The sequence below is a fragment of the Urocampus carinirostris genome, chromosome 6 (genome assembly GCF_059441175.1).
Source record: "Urocampus carinirostris isolate Australia breed hairy pipefish chromosome 6, RoL_Ucar_1.0, whole genome shotgun sequence".
Lineage (NCBI taxonomy): Eukaryota > Metazoa > Chordata > Actinopteri > Syngnathiformes > Syngnathidae > Urocampus > Urocampus carinirostris.
The window spans coordinates 13,200,042-13,217,783 of record NC_142354.1 but is presented as its reverse complement, the minus strand read 5'-3'; the positions used below and the strand labels follow the sequence as shown (position 1 = coordinate 13,217,783).

Genomic DNA, 17,742 nt, shown 5'->3' with positions numbered 1-17,742 from the left:
CTTTACTCGCCAGCAGAGGACGGCATCTCCCCTGCGCCCAGCCAGGCCGCTGCACGGCGGCAGGAGGGCTGGCAGAAGGGGGTTGGCTCCTTCCGAAAAGAGATTTTTTTTTCCCTCTCGGTGGGGCAAATAGGCGATTGAGTGGCGTCGGGGAGTGTGTTCGAGGACAACTTAAAAACTCCGCTGCGTTTATTTTAGCGTGAGGACGCTACATCCGAAGAGCGGACAAGCCCGGTTGGTGCTCAACGGAGCGGGAACGTGAAGGGCTGAGAAACAGATTCCATTTCCGGACAACATGGACGATTTAGGTAAAGATTTCGAGAAAGCGAGTGAGGTTCTGAACCCGGGAGTTAACGAGGCTTTTAGGGGTGAATAATTGCGTTAACGTGTTCAAGTTTGTTCTATAGCAGGCTGAGAAGGAGAGCGCGTGAATGTTGCTTTCAGGTACAAAAAGAAAAGTTGGGTGTTTTACTTTTCGTTATGCACCTGAAGGCTCCGTGTAGTGAGGACATTCAATGGACACTTCCCAACTATTAATATTTGCCGGTATTATATGACATTTGGATTATTTTCGATGTGAACTACAAATATGAAATTTCTCATAAAAGCTTACACAACTATGCGTTAAGATAATTATTGACTAAACTGCCACACAGTGGTTTGTTTATGGTCAAGCCCTGTATACCAATTTATGGAGATTTTTGTGATAAAAATTGTGTTAAAGTGTCTAAGTTTATTGTGTAGCAAGCTAATAAACACTGGGAATGTTGCCTTCAGGCACCTTAAGAAAAGTCCGTTTTCTCACATTCCGTAATGTACCCGGTTCCAGACCGGGTGAAAACACTTGTTGGCCGTGAGAGGGATGGGAGCCAACAGGCTGTGCTTGCCCAAGACAGAATATGGTGCCCCTACCACTGTTGTAGTTAAGGTATCCAAACATCCGACCCACCCACCCGAAGGCAAAGAGAAGGGGACATTCTACGGCTACTTTACGACCCTTAAACTTTTAATAAATTATGTCATTCCTTGAAATTTTAAATACATTTTTGGTCGAATTTCTACAAAAAAGATCGCTAAGTCCAGGTGAAGTTGACTGGCGCATTGAGGTAAAAATGTTACGAACACAAGTGGGGTTCAAGTGGATTGTATGTGTAAAACGTGTTTAAATCTGTGTATAGCAAGTCGTTCTCTTCAAATTAAATGTTGCCTTCACGTACATTACAAATAGTCGTTTTATTTGTCTTTTCGTCATGGAGCTGAAGACAACCTGTGGTCAGGATATTTGAATGCTACTTCATGGCCCTCTACCTTTTAATATTCACAGCAGGGGGAATTTTTGGTTCAGCAGAGCATCCAGAGTAGGGGTGGGCAAACTGCAGCCTGTGGGCCAAAGGCGGCCTTTCAGGTTTTTGAATCCAGTCTGCTAAATGAAATCGGTCAAAATATATTGATTATATAATAGTAAATACACTACTACTACTAAAATAATGAATTTGGTGCCAACTTGTCCCAATTGTCCCTCTATGTGTCTGCAACAAAAATACGACCACGGAAATACTCCAAAAATATCACAAAATTACTACAAAACTAAATATCAAATATATTGCTTGAAAACAGGGACCTAATATATTATTTTGTCTTAATTCTGATAAGAAAAAATACTGTCGAAATACTACTACAGTAATACTATGTTACAAAAATACTATTACATAAATATTACAACAGAAATACTCCATAAATACAACTGAAGTAATGTTAAAATTACTAAAGAAATACTATAAAGATACAAGTTTGGAAATACGTTAAAAATACCTCTACAGAAATGCTACAAAAACATGAAATGAAATGAAATGAAATGAAATGATCTGCATTTATATAGCGCTTTTCAAGTCAATGACTTCCCAAAGCGCTTTACATTGTGCTTCACATTTCCCAATAGCGGCCGTGATCTGTGCAGCCATGTAAGGCGCTAACCTGCTTATTGGGGGTAATTGGGGGTTCAATGTCTTACCCAAGGACAGTTCGACATGTAACACGCACAAGCCGGGATTCGAACTGGGATCCCTTAATCCTAAAACGATCGCTCTACCTCCTGAGCTACTGCTAATGCAGAAATACTGCTACATAAATGTTACGACAGAAATACTAAAAAAATACAACTACAGTAATTTTAAAATTACTAAAGAAATACTACAAATATACTAGTATGGAAACACTTTTTAAGAACTTCTACAGAAATACTACAATAAAGGCACTACAGTAATACAATAATGCAAAAATACGGCTACATACTGTTAATATTATGACAGAAATACTACAAAAACCCATCTACAGCAGTATTCTGACAGAAATACTACACAAATGCAACTACAGTATTACTACAATAATCCTGAAATACTACATAAATGTGACTGCAGAAATTCTACAAAAATACAAAAAATGGAATTACAGTAATACTACAAAATCAAATATCGAAAGTGATGCTAGGAATCAAACGGAGTGAACCATTTCAAGGCAGTGGAGTATTTCTTTTTTTCCTTTTTAAAAAATAAATATACAACATTTTTCATCATGTTTATGTCCATCCTGTCCTTTATTAGGGGATGTAGAGTAATAAATGCTATAATTTTTCGGATTGCTTGGGTTTAATTTGGGGGGTGCTTGAGCCCCCACTAAAACAGGCTGGTTATGCCCATGATTCCCAGTCATTATTTGGTATTTTAATAATTTTTGACTGTAAGTGAAGTACAAGTGTGAAATTTCTAAAAGAAAAAAAAACAACCGTGCATTTTAAAGATAACTATTAACTTAAGTGTCAGAGCAATGGTGCGTTTGTGGTTAAGTCCAGCTGCAGTTGACGGACGAATTCAAGAATGATTTAAAGAACGCGTGTGGGGTTTTGGACCCACTTGGTTTACCAGGTTTTTTTTTCTATAATGTTTAAAGTGTCTGTGTAACAAGTTGGCGTCTTTAAATGCAATGGTGTCTTCTAGTACATGACAAAAAGTCAATTTATTTGACTTGTCGTAATGTACATGAAGGTAACGTGTGGTCAGGAAATTCAATGGCCACTTCATGTCCCTTTTAAATTTTCATATTCACAGTCATTACTCGATATTTTGATTCATTTTGTATTCCATGTGAACCTCAGTTGTGGAATTTTTACCAAAAAACTGGCGATTTCAAAATAATCATTAACTATATAACTTTAACAGCAGTGGTGCATTTATGGTCAAGCCCAGCTGCAGTTGACTAGCGTGTTCAAGTAGAGGTTTTAAGAATTCGTGTTGGGGTTTTCAACGCACATTTTTTTAGGAGGATTTTTGTACGAAAAATGTAAAGTATGTTTTGAGAAGTATATTTATCAGACTTTTTATTATGTACCCAAAGGCGACGTGTGGTCAGGATATTTGAATGCTACGTCACAGCCTTCTAACTTTTAAAATTCCTGTTTTTTTACTTGATATTATGATGATTTTCGACTCTAAGTAAACTAAGTGGAATATTTACAAAAAAAAAGCTGGCATTGACTGCAGGACGTGAAAGACGCTCTGATCCGTATCCTTTTTAGTCTTCTACCTTCGCCACATGTTAGTCATTTGTATTTAAAATCAGGCGGTGACTTGTGTCATCTTTCTGTAGTGTAAATTTTGTCGGTCAACTTTTCCCTTGGGTGTTAAAAAAAAAAACTACGCTGTGATTAAAAATCAGAAAGAAACCTCACAAGTTGCACTAATTAGGCCATCACACCCTGTGGGAACTTTACTCACATTTTAGGCTTGTAATTGATTCTCAAGGTTTCTTCACTTACCTCATGTTGAGGTTTTTGAGTTTTTCCTTGCCCTCATGTAGGGTTTAGATCAGGGGATGGTGTCATAATAGTCTGTAGTTTTCAATAATCTGTGGTCTGTGCAGCCCTTTGAGACTCTTTGTGATTAAGGGCTATACAAACATTGCCCTACTTACGAACAAGACGATCGTTCGTAAGTTGCTTCAGTGCTATATTTTGTATGTTTGAGGTTCATCTAAGTATCTTTAAGGCTTGTATAAGTAACCTGTATTGTTTTGTACTAAAAAATTTACATTTCATAAAATAATATGCTCTATAAAGAGGAATAAAGTTCAGTTTAACTTACTTTTGGGAAATGGGCTTCAAGAGTTAGGCGACTTCCTCCTCCGTGATAAAAAGTGGCCAAAAAAAAGCGTTCCGACCATTTTCTCAACCGCATCAAGCTTTCTTTTTCCACTTTTGTTTCAAAGGAAAAGGCTTGCCTCTTCTCTACTCTTTACACCAAGCATATTGAATGGATGCGCGAGATAATAAACAATTAACTGCGCTAGACATACACTACAGTATACGTAGTATGTTTACACACGAACTAGGAAGAGGAAGCAGATTTCTTCTTCCGGGTGGATGCTGGGTGACCTCTCACAGTGCCACACGCCGGTAGCGGCGGAAAGAAGCACTACAGTACCATCCTCTACTCGGAATAAGGTGCACACGATACGAAATCTAATTTACAGCAATGTCCGGATATTTTTTGAAAAATGTTCGAATATACCGGTTTTCGTAAGTCGAATGGTTGTTAGTAGGGGAGCGTCTGTACAAATAAACATGACTTGACTTGACTAGTCTTGACTTCTATTCTAGACTATTATTGAAATCCCAATTTGAGTGTGTGTGTGTGTGTGTGTGTGTGTGTGTTCATATGTGACTTATAGGGTCTTAAACGATTGAACCAATTTTTTGTCAAAAATGGACTCAATAGTGTCTCTAGCTAAGTTTTGTGACAAGGCACCCCCAACAACAATCGATAAACTTCTGCTTTCATCTACATGCAGCTCTGGTCATAATACTCTTTGACACTCCCTAGTGGGTCTCTGGCGCTTTTTCAACAAACCACAGCCCCAACAACCTCGCTCAAGTAGAATGCCCAGCCAGGCCAAGCTCTGCAACGCACAGGGGCCAGGCCATTAGGAAAAAATATACTTGATGGATTTAATTTTTTTTAATGTCTACTGATACAGTCTCGATCCAATATTGTAGCAATGTATGACGAAAATAGATACAGTACATACTGTTTGATGAAAAATAGATTATTACGAAGGGGAGCACAAGGAGTAACTGGGGACAAATTAAAAAGAATATTTTTAAAGAGGAAGGGCCACAAAGCCTTCCTGGGGACAGGAGTGACACCAAAATAAAAAAAGAATCCTACTTTTATTTCTAATACTTTTTAAAAAACTATTTCTTCAGAAGGATGGATTAAAAGGCAGTACATAAAAATGAGTAATTAAAAAATATTAGTAGTATCAATCACATTTTTTGAATATACATAGTGTTTTATGATAAATATATATGTATGGAGGAAGGGACCACAAAGAGAAACTGAGGCACCAACTGGCACCAAAAGATATATTTTTTTTAAAATCAAACTACTTTTAATGAAACATTTTTATTCAGCTGGCCCATTTAAAAAGCTGTACAGAATAATGCGCATTCGAAAAAAAGCATTTCAAACGGAATATACATTGTTTGAATGTACACAATGCAGTACACAATGTTTTATGAAAATATATGTTTAATGGAGGAGAAGCTACTGCATTATTTTATTTGCAGTACCTTGTTTTTTTTGTTTTTGTTTAGTGGTCCGAATTAAAGAGCCTGATGGGCAGTATTCGGCCCTTTTGCTGTAGTTTGCCCACCCCTGAACTAGAGTATCATATCTCCATGTGAAAAATAGATATATTCAAATAAAATATTCAACAAGATAAAAAAAACTTACCACCCACCAAATGTAGTACTTGAGAGAAAAAGTTATATATCTTTTCCTACTCTTTAAGTACCATATTATTTGGACTGTAGGTCACACCTTCAAACTCCAAATCGTCCAGAAATTTAGTTGCGACTTTACATAATGAAAGATATGGTGAATTAAATGATATCATAAATGGTAACTGTTCTGTCTTTAAGAAACATAGAAGGATGTTGGAATGTCCTCTTGTGGTCAACATGTTAACTGTTGCTAAAAGTAGTTTTGGTGGTGAAACCGGATATCATAACGTTAATTTATGTTCTATGAAATAAATTATTTTACTTTAAATGTTTTTAAATGCAACCCTTACTGTAGTTTTTATTTGATATAGTTAATGGAAAAAATATCACAGAATACTATTTTTTTGGGAGGTGCGCTTTATGATCTGGTCTCCCTTATAGTGCAGAAAATACGGTAACTTTTTAATAAACATTAAGGGACAATTTGACCAACAAACAAAAACAAATTTCGCTGATACGGTTTTTCAGTGGCGATGTACTTTCATTGTGTAACACTCAATTCCTTAGAGTGACAATCCCAAGTGGGCCTCACCTTTAGCTGCTAATGTGGCGTGTGTATGACACTTTACTAAGATTTAGTCATCTAATACCCATTCAAGGTTTATGAATTGCTGCTCCGTTTACAAGCAAAAGAAGAAAATACCGTACTACCCTGTAAATTGTCTTGTGGTGGTTCGTAAATCACACGGATTTCAATTTTTGTGTCGCACGGTCGTCTGAACGAGCCTTCCAGTTTTCTCCACCGTCTGTTTACGGTTATGCAAAAAAAAAAAAAGCTCACTTGGGGGGTGTAAACATATATTTTTAGCAGAGAAGAAGAGTCCCTCTTCTCAAGTGATGAGGCGGCGGTAACGTGAAACCTTTCATTGGCCTGCCGACACCTCGCTTTGCTCTTCTTTTTTTGCAAAACCTGTGGTGGACCGCATGAAAGTCGTGTATCCCAGCTTGAAATCAAAGCTTCTCCTTGCTTGACTTCTTATAATGCTCAACCAGGTGGGCAATTGAGCACAGCAGATCAAAGCAGTCTGTACATTTTCTGCTTATTCCGTTTGATCTTCTCACCGTGCCGTGACATTTCTCAAGGCGAACTCGCGGCAACCTTTTCCTAAAGTCTTGCATGAGCAAGACAGTCAAAACAGATTCTTTGATGTTTTGCGGGTATGTGAGGCAGGAGTGCTCAAAATAAGAGTGCTATTTGATAACAAAATCGGGTAAAAAGTAACAAACAAGGGGCCACAAAATAAAGAGATGTCCAAACCAAACCTGACATAATGTAAACTAAATAAAAAGACCAAACCGGAAATTGAGATGCAAGGAACAAGGTAACAAACAAAGGTACACAATAGAAATGCCAGGTCCAAACAAAATAATATCTGACAATGTCCAAACCAGAAACAAAGACCCCAACAGGGGGCACTAAACTATTAACAAAATGTCCTCACAAGAAACTAGAAACAAGAAAAAAACAAACCTGGTGTGGCAGTGAAAATGCAATGAACAAAGTAACAAACAGGCGGGCACTAAACTATTAACAAAATGTCCTAACAAGCAACCAGAAACAAGAACAAACAAAAACAAACAAACCTGGCGTGGCAGTGGAAATGCAATGAACAAAGTAACAAATAGGCGGGCACTAAACTATTAACAAAATGTCCTAACAAGAAACCAGAACAAACAAACCTGGCGTGGCTGTGGAAATGCAATGAACAAAGTAACAAACAGGCGAGCACTAAACTATTAACAAAAGGTTCCAACAAGAAACCAGAAACGAGAACAAACAAACTTGGCGTGGCAGTGGAAATGCAATGAACAAAATAACAAACAGGCTGGCACTAAACTATTAACAAAAGGTTCCAACAAGAAACCAGAAACAAGAACAAGCAAACCTGGCGTGGCAGTGGAAATGCAATGAACAAAGTAACAAACAGGCGACCACTTAACTATTAACAAAAGGTTCCAACAAGAAACCAGAAACGAGAACAAGCAAACCTGGCGCGGCAGTGGAAATGCAATGAACAAAATAACAGACAGGCTGGCACTAAACTATCAACAAAAGGTTCCAACAAGAAGCCAGAAACCAATTCAGTATTTCTGTTACTTCTTTTTTTGCTTTGCCGCTGTCATTTTTCAAAGCCTAATTCCCCAGAGCGTTGTCAGCTCCGCCGACGCCGCATTGGAAATGTCGCTCAAAGGGTAGGCGTGGGCGACGTACTTCCTAAATGATGTAGCCTAGATACTCCAATGTCTAAAATTAGACGAGAAAATTCCTGATGCCAATCAAAAAGTGACATTTGGTTACTTGAGATTTGCTTTACTCGCTTTTTTATAAACACCGCTGTCGAAATAAACAGAGGGAATAGTGGTTCAAAAATGTATCTGAAAGAAATGCAGACCCAGTGGTGTTTGTTCAACATTCATTAATAAACCTAAATGCATTATGTTTATCTAAACTCTTCAAAATCTCACCATTCTCATCAACAACACCAAATTTTGACAATTCAAGTGTCCAAATTTTTTTTTCTTTCAGCAAGTTCTTTTGGTCTGTTATTTCAACAAAAAAGCATCTCCAATATTTGCATTCTTATAATAAGAAGTACATTCCAAACTGCTTTTGTCAATCTTGTACACGATCACATCTTCTGAATGTGTTTTATAACTGGTAATAAGGAGTGTGCTATATATTTAGATACCACCTGGATACCCCAACAGCGTTTGGTTGTTGAAGTAGAACAAAAAAAAATCATCCTGGTGTCTTCGTTTTGTGAAATAAAGGCAATAAAATAGATATGGTTTTCAGATCAGTTATCAAAGTCAAATTCGTAAAGAATAGAATGTGGATATTATTTTAAAAGGTTTTAAATCAATATTGGGATTGTATGTGCAAACGTTGTATGGGGACATCCCTGTTTATGTAAACCTATTTACAGCATTTAATATCTAAGATGCATGCCCAATCTCTTCTTCTGCTTTTTTGTTGCACTCTGGTCATATCACATAAATTAGAAGTAGAATTATTTTTATGGTCATCAATAACGTAGTGAACATTGTTTTCAACGAGATAAGACGTTGCAAACCAGGATGAACAGAAACAATACTTTAAAGAGAACAAAAAGATGTGAAAAATGGGATATAAAGGCAATTATTTACAAGGTGGTACTTGGAGACCAGACTGAGTTGTAAGTGCATCGGCGAACAGTCCAAGGTGTAAACTGCAGGGGGTTTAGTACACATCCAAGAGGGGGAACCAATGCTCAATGTTGGGATTTTAGAGATGTGGTGGCTGAGTTTCTAAGACTGCTGGCGGTTTGAAAGAAAGTCCATAATCCAGCAGCAGTTGGAGGAGTGAGAGTCCTAGGTGGGAGAGTTTTTCCACCAGGATCTCCAGGTTGATGGTGTTGATCTCGAGTTGAAGTCCAGGAAGAGCATCGTGACATCCTGTTGCTCCAGGTGGCTCAGCGTGGTATGAAGTGCAGTGTTTTTGGCATCTTTAGTATCCTACTCGCCAACTCGAAACAAGTCTGTTGTTTTGATTCACCCTTTGGGTTTTTCTGATCTCAATTTATACGGTGTTATATCTTGTAACGAGTCATGCAATTCTGATTGGTCCCAAAAAAATAATATTGATCTCAATCAGACTATTCCCTGCATGTGAACATACCCAGTAAGTTAACCATAGCATGGCAGAGCCTGGCCACACCAGATAACTTGCGAGTTTTTGCAGGAATTCCTCGTTCTTCCCTGCAGGGTTGTGTCAATCTGTTGAACTTTAAAGCAAACTCGCCGAAGAGCTTCCATGTATTTGCTGATATTTGCACACACGCTTGTCAGAAATCTTCTTTTCCTTCTTTTTTTATTTTTTTATTATTCTTGCAAAGTTCAGCATATGCGAACAGGAAACGTTGCCGTGACATTGGAGTGCATTGTGTGCTGTCAACCCAAACGCAAAGTCACAAACCTGACTCACCAGCTGCCTTTGCGTGAACTTCCTCACTGAGTCGTTTGAGCTGTAAGGGGCAATCCCACTATCCAGAAATCTATGTTGTGGGGGAAAACACACGCTAATGTTGAATGTCAACAGAGGAGCTAGTTTCTTGCCTAAACACTTGGCATTTAACAGGTTATGTCGCTCGTATGTTTTCGGCAACATTTCCAACAAGGGACTGTTTGATCTAACTACAATACGAATGAATATTCCCCGTCACAAATATTGTAATTCCTCGCTCCTTCGCGCTTTATAGTTCGCAGTCCATGTCAATCGTGGGATGAAAAACTGCGATCCATTATCCCTGATCGCAGATTGCTGCAAAGGGGGCCAACAGTTTGCATATTTGTTACGCTACAGGCTCTTTTTTGCCATCCAGTCCACCCAAAAATGGACTGTTCACGGACGGCCGCGATCTATAATTTTAAATGTAAATTGCTGCAAACGGGCCGGCATAGCGTATTTTTATCAGGCTTGGCGGCTCTTTTTTGCCGTTCTGTCTACCAAAAGTCGAACTGCACTTGTGCAGCTCTAATCCATTATCCCTAATTGCATGTTGCTGGGAGCGGGGAACAGAAGAGTGCATTTCTTGTCAGGCCTTGCGGCTCTGTTTATAATGTTACTGTATTTCCACCTAAAATGACCTGCACTTGTGCATCCCTGATCCATTTACCCCAATCTCATATTGCTGTGAGTAGCGACCAACAGGAAGCACTTTGGCCGGGAGGCTTGATGTCCTGGCCTGCCTAAAATGAAATGCTAGGTTGTGGCGGGGATCTATTATCCCTGACCACATAGAGCTGCACACGAGGGCTGGCAGAGCGCATTTATGTCTGGTCTGGTGGCTGTTTTTTTTGCCTCTGTCCACCAAAAAGTGAAATGCACTCATGTTGCTGCAACTTATTATTTCCCATAACATTACTCTGCACGCAGGGACTGTCCCTTTCTTTGCTGTTATTGTGTTTTCTCCTAAATGAACTACATTCAAGCGGCCACAATCCATTAACTCCAATCCCATTTTGCATGCAAAACAAAAATCTCCAAAATTAATTTTAATCCTATACAACTGAACTTCTTTCAGGGCTAAGTTCTGCTGTACTTGCACATCCAATCCAGTAGTTGACAGTCTCATATTAAAGTATGTGATACGGTAAATAAATATAATAATACTAATATATAAATTAATTGGGCTTCGCTGATGCACTTACATTACAATCCAATCCGGAACCAGATAATTTGGTAGCTATCTGGTACTTATTGCGATACTTACTCAGCTATCATTTTTTAACACTACTAAATATTATTGTATTATGCTTAATATGGTTAACTAAAAGCTGTTGTATGTATAAGAGGAATTACATTTCAGTCAGATTTTTTTTCAATGTAATAATTGTATCTTTGATTGAAAATAAATTATATTTATATGATACATCTAAAGCACAGCCATGTAAGAATAGAAACTATAGGTACTCGGGTGACATATTGATGTTTTTGTGCCACACTAAAGTAATTTTTTACTTTGTAGTATTAATTAATCGCATGGACAGAAAATTGTCACACAAAACAAATTGACAGCGACGGCCTGATTTCTCCGAGAATTTATGGTCCTTGTGGTGTGCCGGGCGAGATAAGACGCTTCTCTTGGATCAGGAAATCCTGTCAGTAATTCACCACTGCTGTAATAAACTGACGGCAACAAAGAAAAGGCCTTTGATGAATGGCTGAAAGATAAGGCTTGCCGCTGACAAATGGGGGCGAGCAAAGGCGAGATTTTTCAGTTTTATATATGATATATATGACTTAAAAAGGAGTAATAATACAATAATTACACGTGGATTAACTGTAAACTGGGCTACAGCTGAGTGTTTTGCAGCTTGTGCTTTTGTGTCCTTCAGTAACCGTCGGTGTCCTCGTCCTCCTGGAGGGGACAGGGGACGGCTTGTTCCTGTGCCTATGACCTACTTTACTGCAGGAAACAAAAGACCTGAATAAACTGCTTGGATGTTAAAGTTAAACAAATACATATATTTAAAAAAATAAAGCCATCCACTGTAGATTGACAGATGCAGAGCACAAATATTGCAATCATTCCACTTCCCTAAACCCTGGCCCCCGATCAGCGAACACAAGAGCACAACGGTGAGACGAAACCATGTGAATTAACCAGTAAACCAATTCACCAAATAGCAAGTGAGAAGACAAAATCATGCAAGCAAGCACGCAATGGCACTTGCAAACTTCTGTATGAATGAGATATTGAAGTTATATTGATTCAGTTTGCATTTATATATGTTTAAAAACGTCATTATTCTTTTTAATAGTATAAGTTTTTGAAACCCTGGCAGGGACCAATTGAACCCTGGCGCCCCACCAGGGTTTTTATATGGTTTGGTTTCATGTGCACTTCCAAGGATAACCAATAACTGCTTCTCTAAATGGATATAAATACAGATGATAGATATGATGTACAGTGTCTTTTATGTGGTTTTAGGTTTATAAACATTTTACTCTTTTTAATTATTGTTGATTTCTAAGATTAGACATAACCCAAGTTAAACATTTGTCTGCCATATAAGACACATTTTATTCATAAGAATGATTTTAAAAGATGGGAAAATAAGACAAACATTGCATAAAATAGGCCAGGCTTTAGTGCAATAATTTAAAAATACAATAAAATGAGAAAAAACAAAACTTCTGCTGGTTGGCTTAAAATGTGGCTATGGAGTGTTGTAAAAGAGAGGGTGCAACAAAAAGTTAATAAAAAAATATATATTTAAAATTTTGTTTATTTTATTTTATTTATTTTGTATTTTAAAAATAAACTATTTTGGAAAATCTAGAAAACCAAAACATACTTCAAATGAGAGTAGGATAGGAAATTAATTTTAAAAATGTAAAAGTGTTTTAAAAATTTTACTAGAAAATAATGTTGAAACTCATGTTTGGAAAAAATTACCTAAACGAGAGTGAGACAAGAATGTATTTTTATATGATATATATATATATATATATATATATAATTTTTTTTTGTATTTTAATATTAATTAAAAGGCTGATTTATGTTTATGGTAAAATAAGATTTTATTTATTATTATTATGGATATTGTATTTTAGTATGCATTTATTGTTTAATAAAATAATAAAAGTTCCTTTTTTTCGTTTTTTTTTTTTATATAAAATAAGATTTATTTTTGAAATTAGAATAACAACAGATCATTTTATTTTTTATATTTTTTAATGTTAGGTATTTGTAATGTCAATTCAAAAGGCTTCTGAATCATGTCTATAGGAAAATAAGATTTTTTTAAAGCTATCAATGCTCAGTTTTTTTTTATTTTTTTATTTTTATGGAAAATTCTGAAATATTTATACAGTAAAAGAAGAAAAGCATTTTGCAATGAGAGAAGAAAAATACATTATTTTGATTTATTTATTTTTGCGTAAAACTCTATACTACCCAGCCACACCCAGGCTCCATTTCCAGTGGCCCCAACATAAATTGAGTTTAGTACCCGAGTTTGTGTTTGGACTGTGACCGTTTTTTATCAACTTAACAGGACATCTTGTGTCCTGCAGGTTCGTGTCACATGGGGGAAGGTATTTTTAGCTGCAGCGCTTCTTATGTCAAGCAGTAGTGTCCTCGGGGTTCGTACGAGTGCTTGAAATCCTTGAAAATGCTTGAATTTTGATGCTGTGTTTTCAAGGTCAGGAAAATGCTGGAATTCTGGGTTAAAGTGCTTGAAAATGCTTAAAATGATTTCCATTACAGTGTTTCCTGGCAGTCTGACTCGATGGACCACGCTTTTAAATTAAGGATGATAAAAAAGACTATATTGGCTCTAGTCCTCTTTACCGAGTTGTCATGTGAAGCATTACCGCCCCCTACTGTCGCAACCAAGAGAACGGTTTACCTGATGGGAATTTCGGCACTTTTTGGAGAAGCGGCTTTTTCGGCACGGCTCACAAACGTTTCATTACGTGATATATTATCGATCATAATTGAAAACAATGCACCAAATGATTTAATAATTTAATATGTTTTGTAGGCGACCCCTACAAAACAAATAAGATATAAATTAAACTATTCACAGATCCACAAAAACGTGAAATACAATAGAATTTTAGATTTGTACACACTGAACAGGTTTAACGTCGAACAAGACAAAATCCCTGAAAATGAAAAACAATGAAATATAATGAAAAATAATTAATAAACCAATTTATACACAGATCTTCTGAAAAACACACCAAAAATATAAAATAAAATAAGAAATAAAGCAAAAGATTAGATGTCTCTGCTCCGGAGCAATTAATATCATTAAAAATAGGCCTAATCTGGCTCAATATTTGCTTTTTATACATACAGTACTTTTTCTTTTGTCTTCCGTATTGAACCCTCATTATTACCCGACACCTATACAGCCCTTTCGTCTTTGTAAACAAATGTGAAGCAGAACGGCAGAATTCATGTCAGTTCATAGCAGACCATTGACAAAAAGATCGTAGGTACAGCTCAGAATAGCATCAAAGGCAACAAAAAAGAACCATTGTTTTGTTCGGTGCTGGATTTCTTCCTGTGAAGGTACTGGAAAAATTGGCTTTAAAAGTGCTTGAAAAGTGCTTGAATTTGGCCATGAACCCCACAGTATTTTTCTTGCACCCGCGTGGAAGAGAACCAAATGTATTTGCTGTTTTCGCTCAGCACCTTCAGGGAATAACCGTCGAGTTACACTCACTCAGTCTGTCATCCTGCATCAGGCTACGTTTCTCGAAGGGTATTTTGTCGAGTTCTTGTACAGAAGACGAGCTGCGGCACGTCAGGAATTTGCATCAAAAATGACGGAAGCGAACCAAAAGAATTGCGGAAATAGCTTTGATATTGTGCATCGTTCTTTTAAATGTCGTGACATTTAGACATGTGAGAAGAAGCTGATGTATTTTTAGTTGCTTTCGGCAAGAAAAGCAGTCCCAGTTGAGTTTGGTGTCCTGTTGCTTTCGTTCCCGGTGTTTGTCAGTCTCTATTGAGGCGTACTTTTGTGTATTAGGGGAATTCCATCAAAGTATAACAAATCAGTAACTAGTAACATGCAAATCATTTACCTTTTTATATTATGCCTTTTAAAGGGACAGTGTGTTTTATTTAACCACTTGATGCTGCAGTACTGAAATCCTTTGTTTAATGGGTTAAGGGGGACTAGAACCCCTCCATTACACGCAAAAATCCATAAAGTAGCAACCATTTTTAACATGCGTTTTGCTAGCCCCCGCTCGCAGCAATAGTCAACCGGGATAATGGATCGCGACCACATGGGTGCTGTTGATTGTAAGCTGATAGAGCGGAGAGAAAAAAAAGCCACAATGCCCAACACAAATTTGCAATCTTGGACCATCGCTCTCAGCAATAGTTGACTGATAATAATGGATTACTGTCAAAACATTGTAGCAATTTTAGGCAGGCCACAATGGCACGCTTCAATGGCCCGAAAAAAACAATCTCTATGCAGGCTCCTGCTCTCAGCAATAGTTAACAGGGACAATGGATTGCTGCCTTGGAGATGCTGTTCATTCTAGGCGGAAAGAATCGAAAAAGTGAGCCACTCTGCATGACACAAATTTGCTTTCCAACCTCCGCCCTCAGCAATAGTCAACTGCGGATAATGGATCACGGCCAAAATAGTGCAGTTGTTTTTTTTTAGGCAGGCCACAATGACATGATTCAGTGGCCCAAACTGAAAAAAAATCCCTCTGCCGGCCCCTGCTCTCAGCAATAGTTGACAGTGATAATGGATCGCTGCCGCTGGGATGCTGTGTTAGAAAGAAAGTATGGGGGAAAAAAAACACTGCAGATGACACAAACTTGTTCTCTGCCCCCTCTCTCTGTCAATAGTTGACTGGTGATAATAAATCGTGACTACAACCATGGATTTCATTTTAGGCCGGGCCAGTACAGCACGCCTCCAGACAAAAGTGTCTTCTGCCGGTCTCTGCTCATAGTAATATGAGATTGGGGATAATCGATCCCACTTGCATTAGTGCAGTTCATTTCAGGCAGAAATAACGCAGAACGAGAGCTGCTTGGCCCAACAAAAGTGCGATTTGCCGGGCCGCATTCTAAGCAATATCCAATCGGGGATAATGAATTCTGGATGTACCAGCGCAGTTCAAAAAAGAGCCATTAGGCTCGACAAAATTGCCCTCTACCGGCCCATGCTTACAGCAACATGCAGTCTGGGATAATGGATCGCGGAACATTTTTCAACCAGCAATGCACTGAAGCAGAGGAGTACGAAGCTCATAGGAATTATAATATTTCATAGTGCAACCAAAAGTGATTGTCGCTGGCTAGCTTCTGCTAGCCGCTGATGTTAGCCAATTATACTAGCTCCGAACAACTCCGGCTATTTGCTCTTTACCGCCGCTCTGGGTGTAAACATCTCGCTCTGTCTTTTGTTGTTGCTGTCAGGGATTGACATTAGCTGTTATTTTCTGTTGCGGGTTGAAAAGAATAAAAGTAAGCTTCCGTATTTTGCCAAGTAGCATCCTTTGGCCTCCCGTAATGTGTTTTCTAGGAATGCATAGCATTCCAAGTTCCAAACTCTAGTGTTGAATTATTACACACTGTCACTTTAATTATGTGGCAATATCAATCATATTTGGTTTGCGCTGCTCTAACTGTACTCATAGAGTTCTTCACTACGCACTCCTTTTATGGTTGTCTTTTCCATACTCTTCCTTTCCCTGCAGCCACCCCTTCTCCATCCGCTCTCCTGCCGTCCAGATCTCGTCCGTCTCTTTTTATCTTCCTCTCGCTTCCTCTGCGGCTTTCCTGTAATGAAGCCGAGCACGGAGCAATGTCCGCGTAATTAAAATGCATCGTGTTCATCTGAGAGCGAGGGAGTCTCTTCAGACCGCGTTTAACACATTGTGGCCTGGGAAGATGTGAGCGAGGTGCCCTGATGTGTCACTTCCTGTGTCTTTGTTGATTGCAACTGCAGGTTGTGCTATTAAGTGAAAATTATATTAATTGCATATTTAGAGCGGCTTTGGAATCCTTTTTTGTGTTTTTGCACAAAACATTTACATATTATTTATTATTTTTCTGCAAAGCCTTGTTTTACAAAGCAAAACAACTATAATTCAGATACCAAGTGTCTTTTTTTCTTATTTTACAAAAGTTTTAGCGCAGACAATTAAGGAGCATTGCAGAGGTTTGTTTTTTCTTTTTTTTTTACTCTCTGCTACCACCTTTGGTTTTAAGCCTAACTGCAGCAGCCCTAGCAAACTTAGTCAGGTCAAGTCATGTTTATTTGTATAGCCCTTAATCACAAGGAGTCTTAAAGGGTTGCACAGACCACAGATTATTGCAAACTATCATGACTCCATCCCCTGTTCTAAAACCTACATGAGGGAAAGGAAAAACTCAAAAACCTCAACATTATACCTATAGTCACGAGGAATTTATACATTTGGGTCTGAGTCTAAATTTTTTAGCACTTTTTATGCCAGCTTTGATATCCCGCAAGAAATACAAAGGGTTGGGTGATATTTAGCCTTTGGAAAGATCATTTAACCTTTATTAAATCCCCCCCAAAAATTCAAATATTCTTTTGGTTAAATTGCATATACTATAGCCCATTTCTATCAAATTATAGTGAATCAAAATTATCTGAGAAAAATGTTATATTTTCTTGTTTTCTCATGAAATAAAAGAATTCAAATGATAAAAATGTCATTGAAATATGTTTGATTAGTGAAGCATGCATGATGTACAAATGTATTTTATTTTTAAAAAGGTATTTTTATCATTGATTTTTATCACCGATAGTGGGATTTTTAGACTCGTTCTAAGGGATGGGCAGGGCACCTGTATGATGCGGCAGGGGTAAACCAGTGAAAGCTGTCGGGCCCTGCTGTTGAACAA

At 37.8% G+C, this 17,742-nt stretch overlaps 1 protein-coding gene across 1 annotated transcript in view; it reads left to right on the top strand.

Moving 5' to 3' along the window:
* Positions 1-108: 108 nt before the first annotated feature.
* LOC148363861 (uncharacterized) overlaps positions 109-17,742 on the top strand; it is a 50,329-nt gene continuing 32,695 nt past the window's right edge. The window contains exon 1 of the mRNA XM_088337940.1: positions 109-308. Within this exon, the coding sequence (XP_088194066.1) occupies positions 296-308 (13 nt within the window). The 5' untranslated portion in view covers positions 109-295. The remainder of the gene's footprint in view (positions 309-17,742) is intronic.